This window comes from Paramisgurnus dabryanus, chromosome 1 (assembly GCF_030506205.2).
Source record: "Paramisgurnus dabryanus chromosome 1, PD_genome_1.1, whole genome shotgun sequence".
In the NCBI taxonomy this organism is placed as follows: Eukaryota; Metazoa; Chordata; class Actinopteri; order Cypriniformes; family Cobitidae; genus Paramisgurnus; species Paramisgurnus dabryanus.
Genome location: NC_133337.1, coordinates 31,319,924 through 31,347,832, shown reverse-complemented (window position 1 = coordinate 31,347,832; position 27,909 = coordinate 31,319,924). Strand labels below are relative to the sequence as shown.

The 27,909-nt window shown below is 36.2% G+C and overlaps 3 protein-coding genes across 3 annotated transcripts; all 3 read left to right on the top strand.

Moving 5' to 3' along the window:
- Positions 1-14,371: 14,371 nt before the first annotated feature.
- On the top strand, positions 14,372-15,812 carry LOC135779101 (galactose-specific lectin nattectin-like). The gene is made up of 5 exons (XM_073814600.1): positions 14,372-14,432; positions 14,634-14,728; positions 14,842-14,967; positions 15,112-15,223; positions 15,581-15,812. Exons 1-5 carry the CDS (start codon positions 14,375-14,377, stop codon positions 15,646-15,648), a joined length of 459 nt encoding a protein of 152 aa, XP_073670701.1. The 5' UTR covers positions 14,372-14,374; the 3' UTR covers positions 15,649-15,812.
- A 3,523-nt stretch (positions 15,813-19,335) lies between these two features.
- Positions 19,336-21,375, top strand: LOC135779099 (ladderlectin-like). Its single transcript, XM_065289755.1, has 6 exons — positions 19,336-19,359; positions 19,427-19,485; positions 19,705-19,793; positions 19,887-20,012; positions 20,181-20,292; positions 21,138-21,375. Exons 2-6 carry the CDS (start codon positions 19,434-19,436, stop codon positions 21,212-21,214), a joined length of 456 nt encoding a protein of 151 aa, XP_065145827.1. The 5' UTR covers positions 19,336-19,359; positions 19,427-19,433; the 3' UTR covers positions 21,215-21,375.
- A 1,919-nt stretch (positions 21,376-23,294) lies between these two features.
- Positions 23,295-26,556, top strand: LOC135779092 (galactose-specific lectin nattectin-like). The gene is made up of 6 exons (XM_065289746.2): positions 23,295-23,450; positions 23,528-23,595; positions 23,762-23,850; positions 23,966-24,094; positions 24,269-24,380; positions 26,259-26,556. The coding sequence occupies exons 2-6, from the start codon at positions 23,535-23,537 to the stop codon at positions 26,357-26,359; spliced, it is 492 nt and encodes a 163-aa protein (XP_065145818.1). The 5' UTR covers positions 23,295-23,450; positions 23,528-23,534; the 3' UTR covers positions 26,360-26,556.
- Positions 26,557-27,909: the final 1,353 nt, after the last annotated feature.

Sequence of the window (27,909 nt, the reverse complement as noted above, 5' to 3'; positions counted from 1 at the left end):
TTACTACGGAAGCAAATGAGGTAAGGTCCATAGCAGACCGACTTCAGAAGTTGTCTGATTGGAAAAGAGTTGTAAGAGCCATAGCAAGACTAAAGCGTCTTGCAAAGGAGGTGAAAGGTCTTAAAACAAGATCCAATGAAGCTATGACACTGGAAGAAAGACTGGAGGCTGAGCGATTTATAATCCATGCAGTTCAAGTAGAAGCGTTCAGTGATGAAATCAATGCTCTTAAACAAAAGAAAGATGTACAAAAGAATAAGTCAATCAAACTGCACAAGTTGAACCCTTTCATGGACAGCCAAGATATCCTGAGGGTGGGAGGTAGATTGACACAAGCAACACTCCACCCTCATGTCAAGCACCCAGCTATCCTTCCCAAAGGACATCATGTGTCTCGATTGTTGATAAAGCACTACCATGAGAAAGTGAAGCATCAGGGTAGTGGAATGACCATGAATGAACTGCGCTCCAGTGGGATTTGGATTCTAGGGTTTAGTAGTGAAGTGTCATCATTCATTTACAAATGCATCAAATGCAGAAAACTCAGAAAGTGTAATCAGGAACAAAAAATGGCCGATCTTCCACCAGAGAGGATGGAAGCTACCCCTCCATTTACCTATAGTGGTATGGACTGCTTCGGACCATTTTATGTCAAAGACGGAAGGAAAGAACTGAAGAAATATGGGCTTCTATTCACCTGCATGTGTTCACGTGCCATCCACATTGAGGTATTGGATGACCTTTCTACTGATGCTTTCCTAAATGCATTGCGCTGTTTCATTGCTATAAGAGGGAATGTGAGTCAACTACGAAGTGATCAAGGCACAAACTTTGTGGGGGCACGCAATGAATTCCAAGATTTAATGAAAAGAATGGATCAAGAACGTGTGAAAGAGCTAGGATGCAACTTTGTCATGAACCCACCTGCTTCCAGTCACATGGGTGGCGTCTGGGAAAGGCAGATTCGGACCGTGAGAAGTGTCCTCACATCCATCTTGGACCAGTCTGCTGGAAGATTAGACAGCTCTTCATTAAGAACATTCCTATACGAAGTGATGGCTACAGTGAACAGTCGACCATTGACTACAGAAAATCTCAATGATCCATTAGGACCTGAACCCCTAACTCCAAACCACATCTTGACAATGAAATCGTCAATAATCGCACCACCACCTGGTGAGTTTGTAAGACAAGATCTCTATCTTCAGAAAAGATGGAAGAGAGTATAGTTCTTGTCCAATGAATTTTGGACCAGGTGGAGAAAGGAGTATTTGCTGAATCTGCAGCAGAGAAGCAAATGGAGCAAGGACAGGAGAAATGCTAAAGTGAATGATATTGTCCTGTTGCAAGATGATAGTACACCAAGAAATCAGTGGAAGCTGGCGAAGGTAGTTGAAGTCGTCCAAGGAACTGACGGAAGAGTCAGAAAACTCAAACTTTTACTTAGTGACACAACACTAGATAGCAAAGGCAGACGCACACATAAGCCACTTTACTTAGAAAGGTCAATACACAAAACAGTACTATTGCTTGAGGCTGAATAAGTAAGTTAGCTCTTCAGTTACATTATTTTGTTTTATTAGAAGGTGTATTTACCTCAAAAGATTTGTTTACAATGTATATCTTTGTTGTGAATCACACATAGGGCTCTATCTTGCACCCAGCGCAATTGACTTTGTCCGTGACGCATGTATCATTCGTATTTTGCCCCGGCGCACAGCGGGTTTTTCCCGTCACAGAAGCACGTCGGCAAACTAGGGAATGAACTTGCGCTCCCTGGGTGGTTCAGCACAAAAAAAGAGGCGTGTTCCGGCGCAAACCATCCCTGATGCTATTTTGCAGTTTCAAAAAACAATTGCGCCACTGACCAGAAAAAAAAAGTTTAAAGTCAGTGGCGCGTTGCGCGTTGTTCATTATGCTATTTTAAGGGCGCATGCTTGACCATAATGTATAGCATGCACAACGCGCATACACTTTGCTTATCTAATCTACACAGATGCAACAGTTATTTTTGCAAATCATAAATTGTTACACTTAAAAATATTAATACACGAGATAAGGGGAATCATAGTGGTGAGCATTGTGGTGATAGTTTTTATTTATTCTCATGCAAATAACGATTAAAATATTTTCATAACTTTGTTGTGTGGCTGTATTACGTTTATTTTATGTAAATAATAATTAAAATGTTTTCATAAGAAACCTTAATGTATATGAACTTGATTTGTAAGAGTACTTTGGGGTTGGACCTTGCTTGCGTTTCTTGGGTCCGATTTCAAAGCCCCCAAACCCTTTCAGCGGTGAGGGTGGACGCAGCGATGTCCTCTGCTGGCGTCAAGTCCTGAGGCAGATCCACCTCCCGTTACACGGCGTGCCCGATTTATGCTGGCAAGCGTGGGATTCCCCCGTACAAGGACGTCGGTCTCCTCGGCTGTGAACCGCTCCTGGCGTGCGCCTGGTAAATCCGTCATAATAATAGCAACCCGCCATGGAACTTGCGCCCTTGCGTTTAAAGGGAATGTTGGCTAGCGTTCTGATTGGTTTATTTGACGTTACGCCCAAACCACACCTATGAATAATGAACCTACTTCAGACCAACCCCTTATTGATTTGCGCCCGGCGCAAGAGTTATTTCTCACACCGGGAAAATAGCAACAGCGCCCAAGATCCGCCCACAAACTCACTTGCGCGTTGCGCTTCGCACTTGCGTTTCAGATCGTTAAAATAGGGCCCATAGTGTGATGGTGGGAGTGTAAATGCAGCTGCCTTTTGAATTTATTTTGAAATGAGCAAATACTTTTATTTTGACATGCCGAAAACAGGAAGGAGCGGCTGTTAGCTTCGGTAAGCTCTAGAAGAAAAGCGAAAAGACCAAGCGCACATGTAGCAGTGATACCTGTCTAGTTTAATTTTTTATTCTTTATAATCCATGATTCATGGTGTTTACTACAACTGTGTATAAGCTGAAGAATACATTTTTTGACTGAAGATTGCTTCTGGAAAAGTACTCTGCCGTTGGTTGATAAGCAGGCTAAAGTGGTCAGTATTATTCTGTATTTTTTGTTATTTATGTAACGATTGCAATATTTAATGTTATCTATTTTATTTACTTGAACCTTTAGTTCTACGGTGTTAATAAACATCTGTTAACGGAACTGGAGTCTCGCATTCGATCAATGGGTGGCACAAATAGTATATAAATATATTTTTATTTACTTTTACCTCGCTTAATCAATAACATAAATGCTAAATATGAATAAAATAAACAAGTAATAGAGTTATGAGACCAAATACTGCTGGTTTGATAAACCCTAAACAAATAAATATTTCATTTTTGACCATCAAACATGGATACATCAGAGACAGGGATGTAGCACATATCAGGCTGTGGTCAGCGGGGAAAGCGAACACTGATGTTCTCACATCCGAATCTTTCTAGGCAAATGGTCAAATAGGTAGCTATCTTTACTAATATACTGCAGATTGGAATATTATACATATATATATTTTTAAAACTTGTGTCGTCGAACTGTTATAAAGGCAATATCGCCTACAGCCTCGTGCGTCTGGCCTCATAACAGCTGTGATAATACAGAGCTATATCACACTCCTACTCGAGTGATATGCTTAAATATACATGACAAAACAGACGGTTGTGTACATTAACATATTTGACAGACGCTTTTAAGCGACTAACAGTGCATTACAGTGTTTACATTTTATAAGCATGTGTGTTTCCTGCAATCAAAAACATAACCTTGTGCGTTGCTAACACAATTTATATCTGAGAATGGAAAAATATTAATAGATGGTTAAGAACTGAAACTGAAAGCCAGAATTTTAGATGCATTTGAAGTTTAGATATCAGAGCAATATTGCACATGTAAGGTCTTTTTAGCTCATGCTGCTCATATTACACATCATTGGGTAAAGCAGCTTGTACAAATATCTTCAGGTCAAGGACCCATAGAGTGGAGGTGCATGGACCCCATATTTATTAAATGTGTCATTTCATGTCGATTATGTGTTCAAATAAGTAAAAGGGACAATACAGCTTGTTACGTTCCCATGAAACTTATAAACACTGTTGATTTTGAATATACTTGTTGAAGAGTTTTAATCAACTAACATTGTTGAGAGTTTCTGAGTTGAAGCGCATTTGAAACTTTATTTTCTTTCCTGAACTTTTTCTTCTGTTAACCTGGAAGCCTGTAAGGAGGTGGGTGCCCACTTTTACTTTTTGTATGACATTTTATCCAGTTTTTTCCCTAGTTAGGGATGCAGAGTTTTTTTTTGTCTTTTATTTTCTCAATAAATTAGCAGATTTAATACCCTTAGGTGGAGGGTTTTGTTTATTATTTTGGGCAAAAACCCCTCCTGATATTTTTAGTTTGCTTCCACTGTTTTTGTTACTCCCTTTTGACATTAAATGACTCTGAACATTTAATAAAATGCTCCTTTTTGTTTTCCAAATAGTTGTTTGTATTAATTATTTTTAAATTAAACTCTTTAATTTATAAAAACTCAACTATCAATTATCCCCTGGATTACTGTTACTGAAATTAATCCCAACAGATATCAGTGCAATAATCTTTAACAGACAGATAAGATATAGATGTCAATACAGCATCCGTACAAAATGGACTGTTGTTGACGTTCTGTACACAGCTTGTGAAGTCAATTCGAATGTCAGCTATATTTTTAATTATTTCTCTTTAGGGTGCAGCTTATAACAGCTTTTCTTTGTTTTTAAATGTGTAAAGACTACATTGTGCAAAGACTCAAAAAGGTCTTTTTATCAAGGGTGCATTTGCTGCATGCTTAATTTGTATAAATTTTAAAAATGACCGATTTCTTTTACATTTAAGTAAACAAAAATTATTTTTGACAGATTAGACCTTCTTAAAACAAGAAAGCATTTTATATGCAAAGGAATATTCTACTGTAAATTCAGCATTATAAACAATATCTGTGACGTGATAATAATTGTTACTAACAATGTTGTTGTTAACCTGTGACTTGGGAAGTGATGGAAATTTTGTTTTAGTAGCAATGATGTGTTTACAGTTTACAGTGAAGATGTGATAATCATAATCTTTTTTTGTGTGTTTGTCTTTGTCCCCCCTCATGATCACATGCTCAGATGATCATTTCCCAAGAAGTATATCAATGTCTACACGCTACAGTGAAAATTTACTTTCATAAGAAAACACACCTTTTCTAAATATTAACAAGTTCATCTGACTTATCTAGATAAGTCTTATCTTCTTATGATCTTAACTTAAATAAAAAATACATTTATTTTACAAGCAAATAGACTCAATGATTCTAGTAATTTGATCGCTTTCTTCTTTTCGCCCTACAGTCACAAATTTGAAGACTTGAAACCAGTGGCGTGCCGTGGGGTTTCAGTCAGGGCCTTAAGTAAGCATGTAAACCACATACATTACATACAACGCAGCCATATGCAAATAATATGCATATTTGGCCGCACATACAGGCACTCAGCAACATGACAGCTGATCAAAAATTAGCCTAAAGCAGTATGCTTGGTAAGGGTGGGTTGAACTAGGACTAAATTTCACTGCATGTATCAATAAATGTAATCCCCCAATGCACACTGTGTGCATAGTGTCACATCCACATGCCACAGTTGGCTACTATCTATCAGCGCAACACGAACCACTCAATAACAATGTGCATAAGCCCTTAATAATGCTTATTATCAGTTACAAACCACAATCTGCATGATACAATACTCGACAAGTAGTAAAGCACTCACGCGTCACTTTTCAGTCACATACCTGAGTACATTTGAGAGCTGCGCTGTGTTACTGAAGTCAGTCGTCTCATCCACCATAACTGCCACCAAATTTGTTTGTTTGTCGCAAGTCAGCATCATGCTCCGCTAATAGCGTTAACAATTCCAAGTAATTACCCCTGTTTAGCGAATCTCTGGATTCATCGTTCGTGTCCCTTGATAATTCTTGCCGTCCCAAAAAGAGAACACAGTCAAGACGCTTCAGAATGTCCCGGTTCTTTCTGACCCTCTCGTTGTGAACGCTGATCTCCTGTTCTCTATACTCGTTAAGTTGCAAATCCACACGACATTCACCAAAAGTTTTCAAATGCACGACTGACATTATTATGGCGCTCGGAGCCTTGGTGTTTAAGAGCTGCCTTCTTGAAGCTGTTTCAGACTGTCAAAGCCAGAATCATTCCATGTCCCTTTACTCGTATTAAAAAGTAAACACGGCCAACAAAATAACTTGTGCTGAGGGCAACAAGATTGGGTGTATCTGCAACAGCGGGTGTCATTTTCTTTAAAAACTGAATTTCGCGCTCACGTTGGAAATTGACGACAGGCGTTAGGGGTAGCGCTGTGCATTGATTGGTTGATGTTTCTGTCACTAATGATTGTAACAAATCAGATGTGTTGTCCTTCAACAAAAGCCTAGCAGTATCTGTAGAGCTGGTCCCAGCTGACTAAGCTGATTTTTATGTGAATTTTTGAGGGTACTGCGGTTCAACCTTAAAGGTAGGGTAACACATTTTGAAAAATGCTAACGGTAGCCGCCTAGCAATGAAATCCCGATCCCACCCTCAAGTCAAATCGCCATCCAAAGTCACGCCTCTTTCCAAACACATGAACACGCACAGATCAGACGGTCACGTCTCATGTCTCATTCACCAGTGAGAAAACTTTGCAGTACAAAGTGAATAACACTTCCAAAATAACCAACATAAACAACTGGTTTACATCAGATTTAGTTTAAGCACACGTTCAGTTGTGTAGACGTAGTAACTATATCGTTATGCTAATCCGGAAAACGAACACAAATTTCATAAGCAACACAATGTTTCATCAAAGTAGAATATCTGAATCCATCTCAATACAAACATATCGCGTACCTACCTTACCAAAATAAACAGTGCAACGACCCTTTCAGACCCTTTGCCTCCTGTAGCTGTTTGCATCTCGTGGTAAAGCAGTAAAGTTACCGATGTTAATTTGGGTTTTTGCTCTTGCTGATCCAGGCAGTTTTTGCTGTTGTTGTTATAAAAGATGCATTTAGTTTTGTTGCTCCTGTGTAGGTTGTCAATTCAGCAGAAAAGTTTGCTATTCTCGCTGTTTACAGACAGAGCCGTGAACGCGCCGATGACGTATGGTTTCTGCGTGGACTCGCTGCGCGGTGGGAATTCAAATTACGCTTACGTATGAGGGACATAAAAGGAAACGTCCGTTCGGACCGAAATCTATGATTTGTTGAACATTTTTTGGTCCTACGCCTTTCACAGATGACATCAATTTTTACAAATACATTTAAACAACTTAACACAGTGATTGCTATCAGAATGTGAGGAGACTTTTAACCAGCATAACTAAAAATGTTTCAGGATCAAATCTGTTACCCTACCTTTAACAAAACTAACGAATTTTGCAATTTTGCGGACATTACGCCAATGAAAAGAAGTAAATAGCATACTAAAGAAAAACATTTAACACTTTACAATATTTTTATTTTTTATAGGGCCAGCAGAGAAGGCCCTGCTGGTCCTAACGGCCCACCGCATGCTTGAAACTATTAGAACTTCAAGGGGCGGTTTCCCGGACAGGGATTAGACTAGTCCTAGACTTAAACACTTTTAAGAGCTCTCCAAACTGAAAACAACTTGCACTTACATATCTTAAAATACATCAGTCCCCTTTGTTTTACCTCAAAATACACACAGGTAATGTTTATAGTAAGGCATGTTTGTTAAAACTAGTTATATTATAATTAAACTAAGGGCGCACTCACATTATCCAAACCAAGCCCCAGCGCGATTGTCACCCCTCCCTACTCCCCCAGGTGCACGCACTCACACTGTACTTTTTATCAATCTGAGTCCGGGCGCGCTTTCGTCATTAAGATGCGATTGTTTTGAAAAAAGCAGGAAGTAAAACTCTCTCTTAACACTGGAACCCACCGTAATGATAAGTCTGTGTTTTTTATTCGGAGTCGTTTTGTGCGCGATTACAGACAGCCCTCTCACGTTATCATATTGCTTAGTTGATCTGTCACATGCGCAGCTCGGACATTCACGTAACCCCGCTGCGCGCATCAAAAGGTTTTTAAGGAGGCAGATGAAGGTGAGTGGTCGCGCAACTGACATCTTCACTTTTTGAATCGCGCTCGGGCGCGATTGCGCTCACACAACAGCCTTCCGCGCCTGAGCACAAGTAAACCACGCTCCGGCCCACCTCTGCAACCCAGCCGCGGCGCGATTAACCAATCTGCGCCCGGGCGCAGAAGAGAGCGATCACACTAGTCAAACAAACCAGGCTTTGTGGGGTCAAACGCGCCCGAGCTCGGTTTGGTTTGGATAGTGTGAGTGCGCCCTAAGGCCTAGTCCTGGATTAAGCTAATCCTGGTCCGGGAAACCGCCCACAAGTGTTTTTAAGCATTGGCTTGCTGAGCATTTGTCTTTAATATGTGTTAATTCACTAGATCATCTGTTTACCATTAATCAGTCTTAATGATTAATGGTAAACAAACTTGGCTTGCTGTCCCCAAAGGAAGCTCTGAACCTGAGCTCTGTACCCTCAGAGGGGGTACAATCCGAATTTTTGTTATTTATTTTAGAAAATATGACACGTTGATGTAGATAAAACTATTCAACAGTATATCAAATTAATCAACCTTAGACATATACGTACATGAACAGAATAGTATTAATACAAAACATAACTTAATACTAAAACAGTGACAAGAAAAAAGTTTGCTGGTAAATACACACTTGTATTTAATAAAGGTTTTAATTGTTTATTTTAGAATATCCACCCACTATATGCAGCCGTTGCAGGCGCGCAATGAATCTTGGGATAGCCTCGGCTGTTAAGGATCCATTTGTTCTATCCTTACCAGCGCGGAGAAATAAGGACACATTTTGAGGCTTCATTCTAAGCATCCTTTGAATTGGGATGGGACGGCCTTACTAGCCTCAAGTCGCGCTGCTGTGAGGCAATCGGTCTTAAAATACATCCTTAGAAGGTCGCAGCCCATGAATTGGGACACAGCTCATATCTGCTACCATTGCTGCTATCTGGTTCCAGTTATCCATCAGTGATCATTTATCAATAAATACACATTAACACTAACCTCTGTTGTTATCTCTGTCTGCAAAACGTTACAGAGGACCAGACCAAAACCAAGATAAATATGAGCACTTCCCCAAATGTCCTGATCCAGGAACTTGTGGATATTTAACAGAACCAACTCATCCAACACACCACCAGTCAAAGCAATGGTTTCTTCTGCAACCGCTACCACATCCCCTATGGCCAGCCCGGTGCCCCACTCATTCTGTGGAGGACTGCACCAGGTTTCTTCTCCAATGTACGCTAGTCTTTGAGATGCAATCGCATCAATTCCCCACCAACCAGTCGAAAATAGCCTTCATCACATCCCTTCTATGCAATAAATAGGCCAGTTCACTCTGACAACAGGAAAGTCCCATGGTACAGTCCTATTCATTATGTAAATCGCATTTAAAAAATATATATATGCCCAGATGGAGGTTTATCTTTTAGGAATGAGTTGTAATGTTTACAACAGGGGAGGATGTATGTTACTGACCACGCTCTGCACACCGCCTGTCACAACGGACTTAACTCCACATTGCGGTTGAATCTTGCATCCTACGACAATCTCTTTGGTTTGGAAAAGTTCATTCAGCTCTTCATTAGAACTGGCCAGCACCTTATGAAATGTTTCTACACAGACGGCAACCCATCAGCCTTCCTCCACCAACCATGCAAGTGGATTCTACACTCCTCACATTGTCAGAGCAACACAGATGGCTATTTATGGGTCTCTGCCTTTATTCTGGAAACGTGTGGCACTCTATCCCAATGTACCCCATTTGTCCTCCTCGCAATTTGGTGAGTGCCACAATTACAAACAAATTCAAAGTATTGATTTCTGTCCATCATCAATTTCTTTCAGTTTCCGCCCTCCTCAATTCCGTCTCAGCTATCAACTTCCTCTCCGCCCAGCTCTGTGAATCTCTCGAAATAACCAAAACCAAAAAGCCCTCCAGGTGCAATCCATAACGGGGAGACCACTAAATCATTCTGCCATCCACTTCAGTGCTGGATCCGTAACTCTGACAGTGGGTGCTTTGCATCAGGAGAACATTAACTTTCTGGTTCTGGAGAATTCCAAATCGGACATCATCCTAGGGTGTCCGTGACAGATTCAACATCACACAAAGCTCTCATGGGTAACCGGAGAAGTCAAGAAGTGGAGTTCTCCATTTATGACAACCTGGTTCTATCAACTACCTCTAGTATGTCTCACATCACCCTCCATTGTTCCTGTATGTACCACTTTTATAGAAAGTCCCAACCAGAATGTTTCTGAGCTTCCCGGCTACCACCTTAAAAGCCATGGGATTGCACGGATCTCCTCCCAGGTGAATCCGTACCCAGAGGTAGGATCTATCCATTATCCACACCAGAACGGGCCATGGAGGAGTACATCGAGGAGGCACTTAGACAGGGGTACATACACACATATACCTCACCCGCAGCTTCCAGCTTTTTCTTAGTTGCTAAGAATGATGGGGGCTTACGGCTCTGCATCCATTACCGGTAACTAAATAACATCTTCGTTCAGATCCTCTCATCCCAACCATTTTGAAATAATTACGGTCAAGTACTATCTTGACTATGGAGTGCTTACAACCTAGTGCGCAGGGCCGGTTTTTGCTATGGGCAATGTGGGCGAACGGCCAGGGCTCAATCTCTGTGAGGGGGCACGAGCGCCCTAAAAAAAAAAATTATATCAAAACAGTTGTCTAGACTACCACTCATTTCCATGTCAAGTAAGTGCTGAGATACACAGGTTGTGTGCGTGTCAGAAGAGGCACGGGGGAGGGGGCGGGGAATCAACTTGCGACTGCAAGTCCCTCGCTCGCCTTAAGGGGGTGCCTGGGATCAGTCAATCCCGCGCTCACCCCCCTCAAGGCGAGCGAGGGACTTGCAGTCGCAAGTTGATTAGTAGTCTAGAAAACTGTTTTGATATAATTTTTTTTAAATCTCACAGAGATTGCGCCCTGGGCGTTCGCCCACATTGTCCATAGCAAAAACCGGCCCTGGTCACTACCAGTAAATTACCTAATCATTTGCATCACTGCTTGTAAGATAAAGGGGTGGTTTTCCAGACAGGGTTTTGATTAATCCAGGACTAGGCCTTAGTATATATTAGGGCATTTAAGTAGTTTTTACAAACAAACCTTACAAAATACAATACTGGTGTGTATTTTGAGACAAAACAATAGCACAGATATCATATGTCAGCACAAGGTGTTTTGAATTTAAGGTAGCTCCAACATGCATTTTAGTCTGGGACTAGGATAATCCCTTTGCAGGAAATTCCTATACCTTGAGTTTAAAAATCTTAAATCTATAAAGTGTCCTTATAGTCTGAAGAGTGATGTAATTTACACAGATCACCACAGGAGGGCGTTGTTCATTTCACTCCTCTACCTTGAGTTTAAAAATCTTAAATCTATAAAGTGTCGTTATAGTCTGAACAGCGATGTAATTTACACAGATCACCACAGGAGGGCGTTGTTCATTTCACTCCTCTACCTTGAGTTTAAAAATCTTAAATCTATAAAGTGTCGTTATAGTCTGAACAGCGATGTAATTTACACAGATCACCACAGGAGGGCGTTGTTCATTTCACTCCTCTACCTTGAGTGTTAAATCCTAAATCTCTCAGTGACCAAGAGTTCGTCTGCAGGAGTGAAGCTGTGCTGCTGATAAATGCCTGAAAGACTTCATTTACCTTTTATGAAACCGCTTTAGCCTAGCCTTATTTTTAGAATAAGTCAAGTCAGGTTTGGAACTTTAATCCTTGCTTTTCCAAGCAAGTTTTATGAAATAGCCCACACACCACAAGATAATTGGGCTGAATTTGGGCAGATTTTCCCCCTCATTGCAATCCTAGGTAATGTCCTGAGCTCCCAATTTTTTTGTTTTAAATGTGTAAAGATTTCATTCTGCAGAGGTCCTACAAAGCTCTACATTTAAGTGAAATTATTTTTGACAGATTAGACCTTCTTAAAATAAAAATATTTAATCAATGCAAAGGAATATTCTACTGTAAATTCAGCGTTATAAACATGACATGATAATGATTGTCACTTACAATATTTTTAACCTGTGACTTGGGTCATGTTTTTTGTAGCAATGTGTTTACAGTAACACACTTATATTGAGTGAAAACGGTGAAGAAGTTATCACATAATCTCTGTTATTGTTAATGTTGCCGTGTCCACGATCATGTTTTCATAAAATGTACACATGATTTGTAAATATTAACGTTAAACTAATTTACCTCTGTGGTAAATTATACACTTATTTAGAAGCATCACATACTCAGATGATCATTTCCCAAGAAGCATATCAATGTCTACAGGCTAATACAGTAAAAATTTACTTTTCATAAGAAAACACACCTTTTCTGAATATATGAACAAGTTCAACTGACTTATCTAGATATGTGCTTAAATAAAACAAACATTTATTTGACTAGCAAATAGATCACATGCTCACATGATCCTTATCATTTGATTGTTTTTTTCTTTTTACCATACAGTTTCAAATAATGTTGGAGATCATGTGATCCACTTCTGACTTCTTGAGAAGACAAACTAAAATGTTTCTAAATGGTTTCTACTCCTTTAACCCTCATATTATGTTTGGGGTCAAATTGGGGTCACAACGGATAAAAGTGTCTGCCACGTATATAAATGTACAGTACACACAGTGTTCCTGTAAAACTGATCTAATGAGTGTTTTTACTATTTATATGTGAAAAACTGTTCAAACTGATCTCAAATAAAATAAATGTTATATTTATTTTCATTACTACTTTTATTTTTTTTTACAAAAAATACACTAAATTTATGTGCTGATATGTCTTCATAGAAATTCATCTTTTAAATAAACAATTTATGTAAAGGTATAAAATAAAGGTATGTTTTTTCAATTTTATTTTAAATTTGAAGTTATTTTGCATATATCAAAGACCACTTATTTTATTGTTAAAAACAACGTTATTTTGTGTATTTGGTATAATACAATGTGTTTTTACAGTGTTGGGCAGTAGCGTCGATCCAATTAATAAAGCTACTAGTTTAAATACATTTTTCAGAAGCTTGGTGGTAGTCTCAGCTTCAGAATGTTGGATAAATGACTGATGTGTATTGCACAATTAACTGGAAACCCTTCAGGAATGTTGAGACATCTTCTGATTTGTTAAAAAAACAGAATTACGGGAACGTGAGTGTCACAATTATTCCCCCCCCCCCTGGAAAACAAAGCTCTGACTTTTGTTTAAGCAAGAGAAGTAGTCGTGTTTATGTGGGTAATAATGAGCAGGTATCATGATCAGCTAAATATTGGATTGTCAAAAATAAATTTGCATTCTATAAAGACTCTTGCTATTCCACCTCTGATTGGGTAATGCTCACTGCCATCATCAGTTTAATTAGCTTGTTTAATACAGTCAGAATCAGGTCAGGACCAATCAGGGTCATAGGGAGGGCAGTGTTGCTCTGTCTTGTCTGTTGATTTGATGAAACACACAGAAAATATTAAAATAAACAAATCAATATATGCAATATATTAATATAAAATACTTGCAATAAATGCAATAGGTTACACTTTATTTTGATAGTCCCTTTAGACATACTACTAACTATAAATCACTTTGCAACTACTTTCATTAATTTGCAACTATGTGTTAATTAACTGTCATTAGCATATTAGCAGACAGTAAGGGTTAGGGAAGAGATTATGGTTAGTGTAATAAGTTGATATGCACCTGCAAAGATACTTATAGTCAGTTAAATGTCTGTTGAGGGATCATCACAATAAAGTGTTAAATGTAGTAAAATGTCTAAAGTGGACTGTCAAAATAAAGTGTTACCATGCAATATAAAATAACAATAATCTATTGTTAAAACTGAGTTATACATTTAACATACATAAAACATGGCATAAGTGATCAAACAAAAAAGTGTTCATGCTTCAGACCAGGATGTTTTTTTTTTTTGATAACCAACACATTTCATTAAAGTACATATAAGTTAATGATGTTCAGGTTTACCTTTCTTATCTTCAGTCATCTAATAATTGAGTCCCTCCCTGTGAAGTAAAGTATAAAAGATAGGACTCCTCATTGATCCTCACACAATCTACACTGAAGTCCTGAAAGTGAAGATTTGACAAAAGGTGAGTTTTTATAACATTAACTTCAGTAGTGTACATATGAGTGAAGATGTGTCACTTTTCCTGTTATTCATTTTCAGATTCATCATGGCAGTCATGAGAGCTCTTGTGCTTCTTTTCTTGGTCTTTTCTGTTGAGAATGCAGCAGGTAACAAAGACATTTACAAGATTTACCAAACCATACAAGCAATATTCCAGATTAAATTCCCATAAAATTACGATTAAATGTTCCCATAAAGGAGTGTAACTTTATAGATAACTTTAGAATAACAGGAGGAACATTTAAAGCACTTCTACACCGAACCATAAAACTGATAATGTGACTATTACTTATATTTTATTCACTGTATAGCTGAAGAGAAATGCCCATATGGATGGACACCTTTAGGTGTGCAATGCTACAAATTCTTCTCTCAATCAGTTAACTGGGCCACAGCTGAGGTACTGTTATTCAGTTATTCAGAAATTGTTCAATGATATAATGGCCTGTCATTATCCAAGATAAACAGATTAGATTTTATGTTTTCAATAAAATAATCTCTCTCTCTCTTTAGAAAAACTGCCAATCTGTTGATGCAAATCTTGCATCTGTGCGCAATACAGTTGAACACAACTTTCTCCTGAGTCTGATTGTGCCTGCTGACACACGTGCTTGGCTTGGTGGTCATGATGCTGCAGTGGTAAATAATTTTGCTCTGAAATGCATCTAGTCTGAAATTATTGCTTTTAAAATGAAACAGATTGTTTCAATATAAATGATTTAATTAATGGAGTGTGAATAGATTATTAGTAAACTCTTTCTACTGTCTCTGTTCACTCATTAGGAAGGACAATGGCTGTGGTCTGATGGATCTCAATTTGACTTCACCAACTGGTGCTCTGGACAACCTGACAATTTTCAGGGCAAAGAGAACTGCCTGGAGATTAACTTTAACAGTAGGAATGATCTCCTATCATTATTGTTTTTAATAAAATCTTACAATTTAATGCATTTATTAAATAAGCTAGTTTAGTTGTCAGAAAATGGGCGTTCACTACACTGAGATGCCTTTAACTTTTTAAGAAATGTCTGTAAATTTATTAAAAAGAAAAAACTGAAATATCACATTAACATAAGTATTTTGACCCTTTGCAACAACAACACTTGAAATTTTGCTCAGATGTTTCCAATTTCTCTTGATCATTGCTGAATTGTTTTACACCTCATTTATCTACCTGTGGTAAATTAAATATATTAATTCAAACTTCAACAGTAATGTTCACTATTGATTTTATTTTCATCTTATCCCACAGATAACCGTTGCTGGAATGATCAGACCTGTTCAAACACAATGAGCTACATTTGTGCCAAACCTCTGTGATCATGAGAAATCAATCGGTTTTAAAAGTACTATGATTGTACAGCATGCCTATACATTTTTTCTGATCTTGTCTTAAAAATCTTTTAAATATCTCTGAAATTATCTTTATAAATTACTGCACCTTTCTGAAAACTTCTCAAATCAATAAAAGCATTTATAAAGCATTGCTGTGCATTGTGGAGTCACAATTTAGTCATGTAAAAAGTACAGGTTGTTTTTACATTTAAACTATAACACAAAAAAACAATTTCTTCATATCTGGATCATGTTTAAGTAAATGTTACCTATAATGGCACTAATATCTGATCATACTTGTTAGACAGTTAGTCCTACAGTTTAAACTTGCTGTCATGCTTTAGCTTTTCATTATTCCACATAATCATTTCAAGAAAAAAGAGAAACATGCTAAATAAACTGTAAAACAAAAATTATGATGGATTAAAAGTCTCCCTCTCATGTTATGAGATGCACGTGTGAAGTTTAAGACCATAATGAGATCATGAGTCAAGTCATTCTGCTTCCAAAGTACTCTGATTACTATATATATATATATATATATATATATATATATATATATATATATATATATATATATATATATATATATATATATATATATGCTGTTTCTATTTGTACATAAAGTATATGAAACTGTTCATAGTTAAGGACATTACAAACAAGCAGTGTTGCACATTGGCAGGTTATTTACTGGTAGTGAATTTGGGGTTAACACATTACAAAAACACATATATAGACACTGTAACATGATTCATTTAATTTAGTATAAGAAAAAATTAAATCTTCCAATAAGTTCAGTTTATAGTTATTGAGATGAGAAAAACACGAAGGTATTATATTTATATATTTCTGGTTCTTGAATCTGATTGGCTAAGAGCCCTTCCCAGCTGTGTCATACTTTACTCAGAGGTGGACTTACCCATTAGGCATAAGTCAGCAATAACCTTGGTTAAAAAACTGGTTACAATATAAAACACTTAATTATTCTGTTTTATGAAGTACTGACAAGAACAAAGTCCTGTAATAAAGCGTGTGCTTGTACCGCAATAAGATTAAATAGAAGATCAATACAAATATCACAGTCTTCAACCTTTTTCCCATTAATGCATAGAGTGGAGGTGCATGGACCCCATATTTATTAAATGTGTCATTTCATGTCGATTATGTGTTCAAATAAGTAAAAGGGACAATACAGCTTGTTTCGTTCCCATGAAACTTATAAACACTGTTGATTTTGAATATACTTGTTGAAGAGTTTTAAGCAACTAACATTGTTGAGAGTTTCTGAGTTGAAGCCCATTTGAAACTTTATTTTCTTACCTGAACTTTTTCTTCTGTTTACCTGGAAGCCTGTAGGGAGGTGGGTGCCCACTTTTACTTTTTGTATTACATTTTCTCCTGTTTTTCCCTAGTTAGGGAGGCAGAGGTTTTTTTTGTCTTTTATTTGACATTTTCTCAGTAAATTTGCAGATTTAATACCCTTAGGACTCGGAGGGGGGTTTGTTTATTATTTTGGGCTAAAACCCCTCCTGGTGTTTTTCGTTTGCGTCCACTGTTTTTGTTACTCCCTTTTGACATTAAATGACTCTGAACGTTTAATAAAATGCTCCTTTTTGTTTTCCAATTGAATGTTTGTATTAATTATTTTTAAATTAAACTTTTTAATTTATAAAAACTCAACTATCAATTATCCCCTGGATTACTGTTCCTGAAATTAATCCCAACAGATATCAGTGCAATAATCTTTAACAGACAGATAAGATATAGATGTCAATACAGCATCCGTACAAAATGGACTGTTGTTGACGTTCTGTACACAGCTTGTGAAGTCAATTCGAATGTCAGCTATATTTCTAATTATTTCTCTTTAGGGTTCAGCTTATAACAGCTTTTCTTTGTTTTTAAATGTGTAAAGACTACATTGTGCAAAGACTTAAAAAGGTCTTTTATCAAGGGTGCATTTGCTGCATGCTTTATTTGTATACATTTTAAATATGACCGATTTCTTCTACATTTAAGTAAGCAAAAATTATTTTTGACAGATTAGACCTTCTTAAAATAAGAAAGCATTTTATATGCAAAGGAATATTCTACTGTAAATTCAGCATTATAAACAATATCTGTGACGTGATAATAATTGTTACTAACAATGTTGTTGTTAACCTGTGACTTGGAAAGTGATGGGAATTTTGTTTTAGTAGCAATGATGTGTTTACAGTTTACAGTGAAGATGTGATAATCATAATATTGTTTTGTGTGTGTGTCTTTGTCCCCCCTCATGATCACATGCTCAGATGATCTTTTCCCAAGAACTATATCAATGTCTACACGCTACAGTGAAAATTTACTTTCATAAGAAAACACACCTTTTTTAAATATTAACAAGTTCATCTGACTTATCTAGATAAGTCTTATCTTCTTATGATCTTATCTTACATAAAAAATACATTTATTTTACAAGCAAATAGACTCCATGATTCTAGTTATTTGATCGCTTTCTTCTTTTCGCCTTACAGTCACAAATTTGAAGACTTGAAACTATTAGAACTTCAAGTGTTTTTAAACACTGACTGGCTGAGCATTTGTCTTTAATATGTGTTAATTCACTAGATCATCTGTTTACCATTAATCAGTCTTAATGATAAATAGGATTACCGTTCAGATCCTCTCGTCCCAACCATTTTGAAATAATTACAGTCAAGTACCATATTGACTATGGAGGGCTTACAACCCAGTGCGCATACACAGCGAAGATGAATAGAAGTCTGCATTTGTGATCCCTACTGGCCATTTAGTGATGCCGTATGGCCTAGTCAATGCCCCTTCGGTATTTCAAAATTTCATGCATTAATTTTTTAGAGAACATTTGCTTTTATATACAACAGTTCGACTGCACATGTTTGAAAAAAGGAAAACTAGAAAACAACAATAGAGTGATTTTAAAAGCCTCTTTGTTGGGGAACTACTTATTTCCACCACGGATTTGAAGGCCAGAATGACAGGTAACCCTTTCAGCTGTTTGAATGTCATAATGACTCAATAGATGGAATAGCCGTTTCTCAATATTTCTGTTTCTTGGTCATAAAGTGTGGATTCAAAACTAGTTCAGGTGATAATATATATATGAAAAAAACACATGAATTTTACACAAAAATTCACATGTGATTTACACAAAAATGTTCCAAAAACAATGTGAAATTCATGTGACTTTTATGTAAGGGCTAGCTCACCAGTCGGGCTTTCTGCCTCCAGGATGCACGCGCACCCTGTAATGTTTGTAAACAGGAAACCTGTGTATATCACACGGCTGGGAAGGGCCCTAAGCCAATCAGATTCGAGAAAGAACTGTTGTATAGCTGTTGTATAAAAATAACAATAATCTAATGTAAAGGTAGAGTTATACAATCAGAATACATAAAACATATAAATGTAATTAATATCAAAATATACTGAAAGAAATAGTTGCATAAGCTATAAAACAGAAGCGTGTTCATGTGTCAGATCAGGATGTTTATTTTGATAACCATCACATTTCATCAAAGTACATATAAGTTAATGATCAGATTTACCTTACTTATCTTCAGTCTTCTTATTATTGAGTCCCTCCCTGTGAAGTAAAGTATAAAAGATAGCACTCCTCATTGGCTCACACAATCTACACTGAAGTTCTGAAAGCGAAGATTTGACATAAAGGTGAGTTTTATTCAGCAGTGTACATATGAGTGCAGATGTGTCACTTTTCCTGTTAATTCATTTTCAGATTCATCATGAGAGCTCTTGTGCTTCTTTTCTTGGTCTTTTCTGTTGAGAGTGCACCAGGTAACCAAGACATTTACAAGATTTACAAAACCATGCAACTAATATTCCAGATTATATTCCCATTAAAGTCACATTAAAATGGGTTCCCATGAAACTTTGAAGGAGTGTAACTTTGGGTAAAATGAGAACATAAGCAACATTTAAATCACTTCTACACAGAAACATAAAACTGATAAAGTGACTTTATATTATATTACTTATATTTTATTCACTGTATAGCTGAAGAGAAATGCCCGTATGGATGGACACCTTTTAGTGTGCATTGCTACAAATTCTTCCCTCAGTCAGTTAACTGGATCACAGCTGAGGTACTGTTATTCAGTTATTAAAATTGTTCAAGAATACTCAATGTCATGTGATTAGATTTTAGATTTGCAATAAAATAATATCTCTCTCTCTAGAAAAACTGTCAATCCATTGATGCAAATCTTGCATCAGTGCGCAGTACAGTGCAAAACAACTTTCTCCTCAGTCTGATTGTGCCTGCTAACACACGTGCTTGGATTGGTGGCCATGATGGTGAAATGGTGAATAATTTAGATTCATTTTGGCTAGTCTGAAAGTAATGCTTTTAATATAAAATTATAACTTACGTTAGATTGTTACGATAAAGGCTAAATGACTGAATTATATAATTGTGAGTGTGAATAGATTAATGAATAGATGTAAACTCTTTGACTCTCCTCATTCATTAGGATGGACAATGGCTGTGGTCTGATGGATCTCAATTTGATCTTACCAACTTTTGCACTGGAGAACCTAACAATTATGGTGGTCCTGAGAGCTGCCTGGAGATAAACTTTCCCAGTAAGAATGTCTTCTATCATTACTGTTTTTATCAAAATTTTAACATTTTATAGCATTTAGTATGAAATAAGCTAGTTTAGATGTCAGATACCTTTCATTTTATTTTTTCAATTTTGTTTTGCCTGATAGTACAATTGTTTGAATAAATTATTTCATAAATCTATTCTCTGTACCCCATAATGACAAAGCAAAAACAGAATTTTAAAAATGTACATTTAAATATCACATTTACATTTAATTATTTAAGCCCTTTGCAACAACACATAAATTTAGCTCAAATTTCTCCCATGTCTCTTGATCATTGCTGAAATGTTTCAGGTTGGTGAAAAAGGACACTTCTCTTAGGCCAAATAATTTTTTTAACAAAAGGTTATAAATAAATATATTGACAACTTTCTTCCAACAATGTGCATGTTTCTGAAAAAATATTTAAATAAAGGACAGTTGGACAGAGAGGGTGGACATGTATTTGTTTATTTTGCGGAAGGCAGTAAATCTTTTAAAATAATTTTGCATTTAAAGAACACATCTTAACACTACACTAAAAAAGGAGTGTTGCTGCTATTTTGTCACTTTCAATGAAAAAAAAACACCTTAAACTATAGAATGATTGACAAAAATACAGCAATTGAAATTGTTACATAAAGTCTTACATTTTGAAACTAAAATGTGTTACTTTTGCCTTATGTAATCTATAGAAAACGTATTACATTATCTAAGTAATGCTAGCAAGACACAAGTTAACTGTACTACACTGAATGCACTGTTTCTCATATTACTTTTTTTATTATTCAAACTACACTGGTAATGATCAGTACTGATTTTATTTTCATCTTATCCAACAGCTAACCATTGCTGGAATGATGAGTCCTGTACAACAACCACAATGGGTTACATTTGTGCCAAACCTCTGAAATCATGAAAAATCTATCTGTATAAAAAGTACTATGATTGTACTGCATGCCTATACATTTTTTTCTGATCTTATCTTTAAAATCTTTAAAATATCTCTGAAATTGTCTTTATAAATTACTGAACCTTTCTGAAATCTTCTCAAATCAATAAAAGCATTTATAAAGCAAATCTTGTGCATTGTGGAGTCAGAATTTAGTCATGTAAAAAGTACAGGTTGTTTTTACATTTAAACTATATAAAAAAACAATATCTTCATATTTGGATTATGTTTAAGTAAATGTTACCTTGGCACTAATATCTGATCACTTGTTAGACAGTCCTACTTGGTGTCATGCTTTAGTCATCAAATTATATACAGTATAAAACAAAACAACAATAGAGAAACAAAGAGAAACATGCTAAATGATGGATTAAATACATCTCTCTCATGTTATGAGATGTCACATGATAAACTTGTATATGAAACTGCTCACAGTTAAGTACATTAACAAGCAGTGTTGCATATGGTCAGGTTTTTTTCATACGTCAAAAGTGCGTACACTACGCTGATACTCTCTCCTGAATACAGGGGAGTCTAAGATGGCGGTGCTACCGGAAGGTATTTATTTTAGTTTATAAAGTTTTAAATATGGATATTTCTACAACAAAACTGCGCGGATGAATGGAGTGTTGGTGATCTTCTCAGCAGTCTTTATCACTTTCTGCATGCGCTTGCGGTCATTACAGTAGTGCCACCGTACCAAACAGTGATGCAGTTGGTTAGGATGCTCTCAACCGTGCAGCTATAGAAGTTGCTGAGGATCATAGGTGACATTCCGAATATCCTCAGCCTCTTCAAAAAGTACAGCTGCTATTGTGTATTTTTAATCAGCTGGGTGGTGACCAGGTGAGGTCCTCGCTGATGTGGACGCCCAGATATTTAATGCTGCTCAACTTCAAGGTCCTGGATGAACATTGGCTGATGAGTTCCCCTCTTCTTCCTCATGTTTACTATCATCTCTTTTTTTTGTGTCCAGGTTATTGTTCTCACAACATGTCACCAGACTGGCTTCCTCCTCAAACAATTTTCTCCCCGTCAGTGATACTACCTATCACTGCCGTGTCATCTGCTGACTTCAGGATAATGTTATTTGTGTTGGAGGTGAGACAGTCATGAGGGAAGAGTGTGTAGAGTATTGTTATGTGTGTGTGTTTTTCTTTCTGTGCTGATGCTGGAGTAAGAGCTAGAGATTTCAAAGCCGGCGTTGAATTGGTTAAGGTCATCCAGCGTGGTCTCTGAGAAGCTGATGGTGGTCCTGTGTAGTTGATGATTTGTTGTAGGTCTTGCCACATTATAATAATAATAATAACCTTTATTTTCTATAGTGCTTTTAAATGTACATCTCAAAGCGCTGTACAGAAACAATTAAAACAACAAAGATACAGCACACCAAAAGCTTAAAAGAGACATAATAGGCTTACACTGTACAATAAACAAAAGACAATAAATCAATTAAAAGCTAATCTAAAAAAAAATGAGTTTTAAGCTGAGATTTAAAAATACCAAAAGATTTAGCTTGCCTTATCTCAAATGGTAGAGAATTCCAACGTTTTCGAGCTAATGAAGAAAAAGCCCTGCCCAGCATCAATACAGACTGTGTCTATAGCGCCCTGGTGTAAGTTTTTGCAAAAAAATTATAGGATTACTAATTATTAACCTGTCAAATGTACCTGCATATCCTACTCTTAAAAATATATTCAATAATTTCACCATGAAGCATGTAGACCTCAAGCTCACATACTGTAATCATGATGTTTTAATCACTTTCTACTTTTCAGCCTAAAGAAACAATTTTAGGGAAAGAGGCGATCCCAATCAAAGTATTTTGTTGTAACTTTAGTTAATTATTCACATGATTATATAAAGGTATGTTGGCTGGTTATCAACACTTACAGAACGAAATTATACATGACACGTCATTGCATTACATAACACATCCAACCAGTGGCACTGATTTTGAAAAAAAAATGCCATGAAAACACACTTTTTGTGCAAAAGGTCTGTCTGTCTGTATATCAAGCAGACTGCAATACAATTCTTATCTGAATGTTCATGTACAAGTTCCTGGTATTCAGATTTACCTTTTTACCTTCAAACATGTTGTGATATTGAATCCCTCCCTCTGAACTATAAAAGATAGGACTCCTCATTGACCATCACCCAATCTACCCTGAAGTTCTGAAAGTGAAGATTTGACATAAAGGTGAGTTTTTGTAACATCAACTTTAGCAGTGCATATGAGTGCAGATGTGTCACTTTTCCTGTTAATTCATTTTTCAGATTCATCATGGCCGTCATGAGAGCTCTTGTGCTTCTTTTCTTGGTCTTTTCTGTTGAGAATGCAGCAGGTAACCAAGACATTTACAAGATTTGATATTCCAGATGATATTCCCATATTGTCTTTTAAGAAGTTTAACTTTATGTAACAGGAGCAACTGTTAAAGCACTTATACACAGAAACATTAAACTGATGTCATCTAATATTATATTAACAATATTGTATTCACTGTATAGCTCAAGATGACTGCTATTATGGATGGACACCTTTTTGGATGAAATGCTACCAATTTTTCTCTGAGTCAGTTGACTGGGCCACGGCTGAGGTACTGTTATTCAGTTATTCAGAAATTGTTCAAGGATATTCTGTGTCATGTCATGATTTAAGTTAAACAGATTAGATTTTCTCTCTGTCTCTCTCTCTCTCTCTCTTTCTTTTAGAAAAACTGTCAATTTTATGGTGCAAATCTTGCATCTGTGCACGATATAGAGGAAAACAACTTTCTCCTGAGTCTGATTGTGCCTCATGTTGACAGACATGTTTGGATTGGTGGTCATGATGGTGAAATTGTAAGTCATTTTGCTCTGAAATGCTGAAATTGTTTGGCTAGTCTGAAATTAATACTTTTTTCTATAGATACAATAGCTTATGTTTTATTGTTACAATATAATGTAAATTATATTGTTAATGAGTGTGAATACATTATTAGTAAACTCTTTCTACTGATTCTCTTCACTCATTAGAAAGAACAATGGATGTGGACTGATGGATCTCCATTTTACTATACCAACTGGTGCCCTACAAAACCTGACAATAATTATGACAAAAGGCACTGCCTGGATATAAACTATAGCCGTAAGAATGTTTTTTTATTTACAATTACACATACAATTACGCTTAACATTTTATAGCGTTTTGTTTTGTATTGAGGCTATAGTTTAGTTGTCAGAACTATTTCACTTTTTTCAGTGTTGTTATGTTGCAAACTAATCATTTTATCTCATTAATCTACACTCAGTACGCCATAATGACAAAGTGAAAATAGAATTTTAGAAATGTCTGTAAATTTATAAAGAAAGAACTAAAATATCCTGGAAGGCCGGTGTTTTGCAGATTTAAGCTCCAACACTGATCAAACACACCTGAAGCAGGTAATTAAAGTCTTAATAAGCATGATAATGATGAAACAGAGCCCTTTAGTTTTCTGTTTTCTTAGAGTTCTGCCAACCGGATCCAAAAAGCTTTGCCGTCATGTGATTCATGGAGACTTTAGTTAGTTCCTGAAAGCTCATAGCGAGCTACTGAAATATATTGAGTTAGATGCAAAGAGCAGTGAATTTTTTTTTTTGAATAGTCAAGAAATGCGTTGATTTACAATATTTATATATCACACCAATATAGTATTTTAGTTCCATCAACAATGTTTTTGAGAAATAAAATCCATTAATAAGGGAAGATTAGAATGGTCAGCTGTTTGGTATGTGCCTTTGGGGTGTTTTTTACCATTTTGTGGGCCCTAAGCAAAGTCCAAGGACCTGGGGCCCCCCCATGCCCCAACATTGCCTAAGGTTTTCATTTTTTGAATTGCACAACAGTAATAATGAGTATATATAATTAAGTTAGACATATGGATTTATTTTATTTTAAACTGCTTAACATATCACAAAATTGTTACAATTTGTTATGAGACCAAAATATATTTTTAAATAAACAAAAATAATAAAATCTCTGTTAAAAAATGTGGTCTTAAAGGGACACTCCACTTTTTTGAAAATAGGCTTATTTTCCAGCTCCCCTAGAGTTAAACAATTGATTTTTAACGTTTTGTAATCCATTCAGCCATTCACCAGGTCTGGCAGTACCCTTTCCAGCATAGCTAAGCATAATTCATTAAAACTGATTAGACCATTAGCATCATGATCAAAAATGGCCAAAGAGTTTCAAAATGTTTTCTAATTTAAAACTTGTCTCTTCTATTGTTCAATTAAAAGTAAAAATTTATGAAAATTAAAAGTTAAGATTTTCTAGGTCAATATGGCTAATAATCTCATTCCGGAGTAATTATAATCGTGGATGCAGCAGGCGCAAATATATCACGCAGCGCCAGAAAATAGTCTTCTTGGTAATTTTCAATAGCTGGGGACTATTTAGGGTACTCCCTAATATCATTGCGCCTGCTGCACCCATGGTATGGCAGCAAAGTCCAGATTATTACGCCGGAATTTAGATTTTAACTTAAAATTTTCCATCGTTCATAGTAAACAATGTACAGAAGAGTCAAGTTTTAAATAGGAAAAATATTGAAACTCTTTGGTCATTTATGTTAAGTTGTACTGACAGACCTGGAGATTGGCTGAATGGATTCCAAAATGGTTAAACTCAAATGTTTAACTCTAGGGGAGCTGGAAAATAAGCCTATTTTCAAAAAAGTTGAGTGTCCTTTTAAGCCAGTGGTTCCCAAACTTTTTCCACCGGTCCATTTCCCATTGCTGTAAAAATACTGTTCCATTGGAGAGAATGGAGTTGGCGTGACTCTGTAACTAAATTGCTCTGACTAGAAACATCCAGGCAGATGTGCTGAGACAAATTGGAGCTTATCTCTGCAGGACGCCGGCACTCTGGGACACACTTTAGACCCTTTGCAACAACATTTACATTTTGCTCAGATGCCTCTTGATCATTGCTGATTTATGTTTTTATTCAAACTAAAAAAAAAATCATCTTATCCCACAGCTGACCGTTGCTGGAATGATGACACCTGTTCAAACAAAAAGAGCTACATTTGTGCCACACCCTACTACATGAAAAATCAATCTGTTTCAAAATTACTATGATTGTACTACATGCATATACACATTTGTTTCTAATCTTATCTTTAGAATCTTTAAAATATCTTTGAAATTAACTTTAAAAACTACCAAACCTTTCTGAAAACTTCTCAAATCAATAAAGCAAATGTTGTGCATTGTGTTAAAATTGAGCCATGTAAAAAGTACAGGTTGTTTTTAAATTAAAAGTTTATCAAAAACAATTTCTTCATATCTGGATTATGTTACCTAAAGGCACTATCTAATTATACTTCTTATTCTTGCAGTTTAAACTTGCTGTCATGCTTTCATATGGGTTTTTTCCACATTACATTTTAAGATAAAAATTCATCATTAATTAAATACCTGGTTAGTTCAAGTTAAAGGTACCTGGTTGCCTTAAAATTGTATTAACAACATTTTATACAAAGCTTTTTTGTTTTAACTAATATTTTTCTCTTGAATTAACATTTTAACACAACCAGGCAACTTTTTAAGGATGAACCAAAAAATATTTTTCTACAATGTAGAGTTTATGGAAATATTTACTCAATGTGTTCCAAAGAATGATCAAATAGTCCAGTTTGTGTGTCATTTTTGGCAACCATCCTTAAATTCTTTACTTTGTGTTCCAAGCACAGTTATGCAATGCACACACAACCTTCAGTTAACAAAGTTAACTTTTTGGGTATACTGAAATCCTTGACCTCCTAGTGGTATTTCTGTGTATCTACACCACATTAAGGTTGATACACTGGTTCTGAAACTGCTTAATTATCAAAAGAATGTGGTACAACATGTGTTTAGGATTTACTTTTTTTATATTTCACAGTGAGGTCATCTTACGCTTGGAGTGAAGGTATTTTATGCAGTGCGACCACTTGATATGAGAGACACATCCTGTTTGTTTAAAAAGAAACCCTCTTCACATTAAAATGGTAGTAATTAATTGTTAGCATTTTAGAGATTGTGTGTTTCTGGGGCACATTTACATGTAAAGGCAGAATTGCTTACTATTCTTGTCTCTTCTAGATCTTCTAGTATAGCTGCAGGTCGGCCATTAGCTTGTGGCTTGTGAATTCAGTGACACATTTTTTTCATGAAGCTTTAACTTAATTACTTGAACAAACAAGTTATACTAAAACGTATGTCAAATAATGTTTTTCATACAGCATAAACAAACTCTATAGGCTAACCTTGTACAGTACAAGTAGTGATGACCACAGCCAGGTGATGGGCAGAGGCGATTCTAGGGTTTATGGGGGCCCCAAGCAGAAAATTCCCTGTGTGCAAGAAGTGTGCAAAACTTCTATACAATGTCCTTTGCTTAACCCACTATTCTACAGTGCAACAGTTATTGCGAAAGATACATATATACAAGTGTAATCTTCATCATACCTAACATTATTAACATGTTTAGATGCATAAATGGCATAACATGTTTGGAAATAATGACAGCAGAGAAATATTTTCTACATTATATAATGATAGCAATGATTAATAACATATTTTTACAAGAATGTTTTCAGAAACGTTTTCATTTTATGACTGCTATACTAAATAATCTCAGTAAAGTT

Coding starts and splice junctions, on each gene's coding strand:
- LOC135779101 (XM_073814600.1), top strand. CDS start 14,375: ATGGCAGTCATGAGAGCTCTTGTGCTTCTTTTCTTGGTCTTTTCTGTT. Junction 14,968..15,111: donor GTGGTCATGATGCTGCAGTG/GTAAATAATTTT, acceptor TTCACTCATTAG/GAAGGACAATGGCTGTGGTC. Junction 15,224..15,580: donor CCTGGAGATTAACTTTAACA/GTAGGAATGATC, acceptor CTTATCCCACAG/ATAACCGTTGCTGGAATGAT.
- LOC135779099 (XM_065289755.1), top strand. CDS start 19,434: ATGAGAGCTCTTGTGCTTCTTTTCTTGGTCTTTTCTGTTGAGAGTGCA. Junction 19,486..19,704: donor TTCTGTTGAGAGTGCACCAG/GTAACCAAGACA, acceptor TTCACTGTATAG/CTGAAGAGAAATGCCCGTAT. Junction 20,293..21,137: donor CCTGGAGATAAACTTTCCCA/GTAAGAATGTCT, acceptor CTTATCCAACAG/CTAACCATTGCTGGAATGAT.
- LOC135779092 (XM_065289746.2), top strand. CDS start 23,535: ATGGCCGTCATGAGAGCTCTTGTGCTTCTTTTCTTGGTCTTTTCTGTT. Junction 23,596..23,761: donor TTCTGTTGAGAATGCAGCAG/GTAACCAAGACA, acceptor TTCACTGTATAG/CTCAAGATGACTGCTATTAT. Junction 24,095..24,268: donor GTGGTCATGATGGTGAAATT/GTAAGTCATTTT, acceptor TTCACTCATTAG/AAAGAACAATGGATGTGGAC.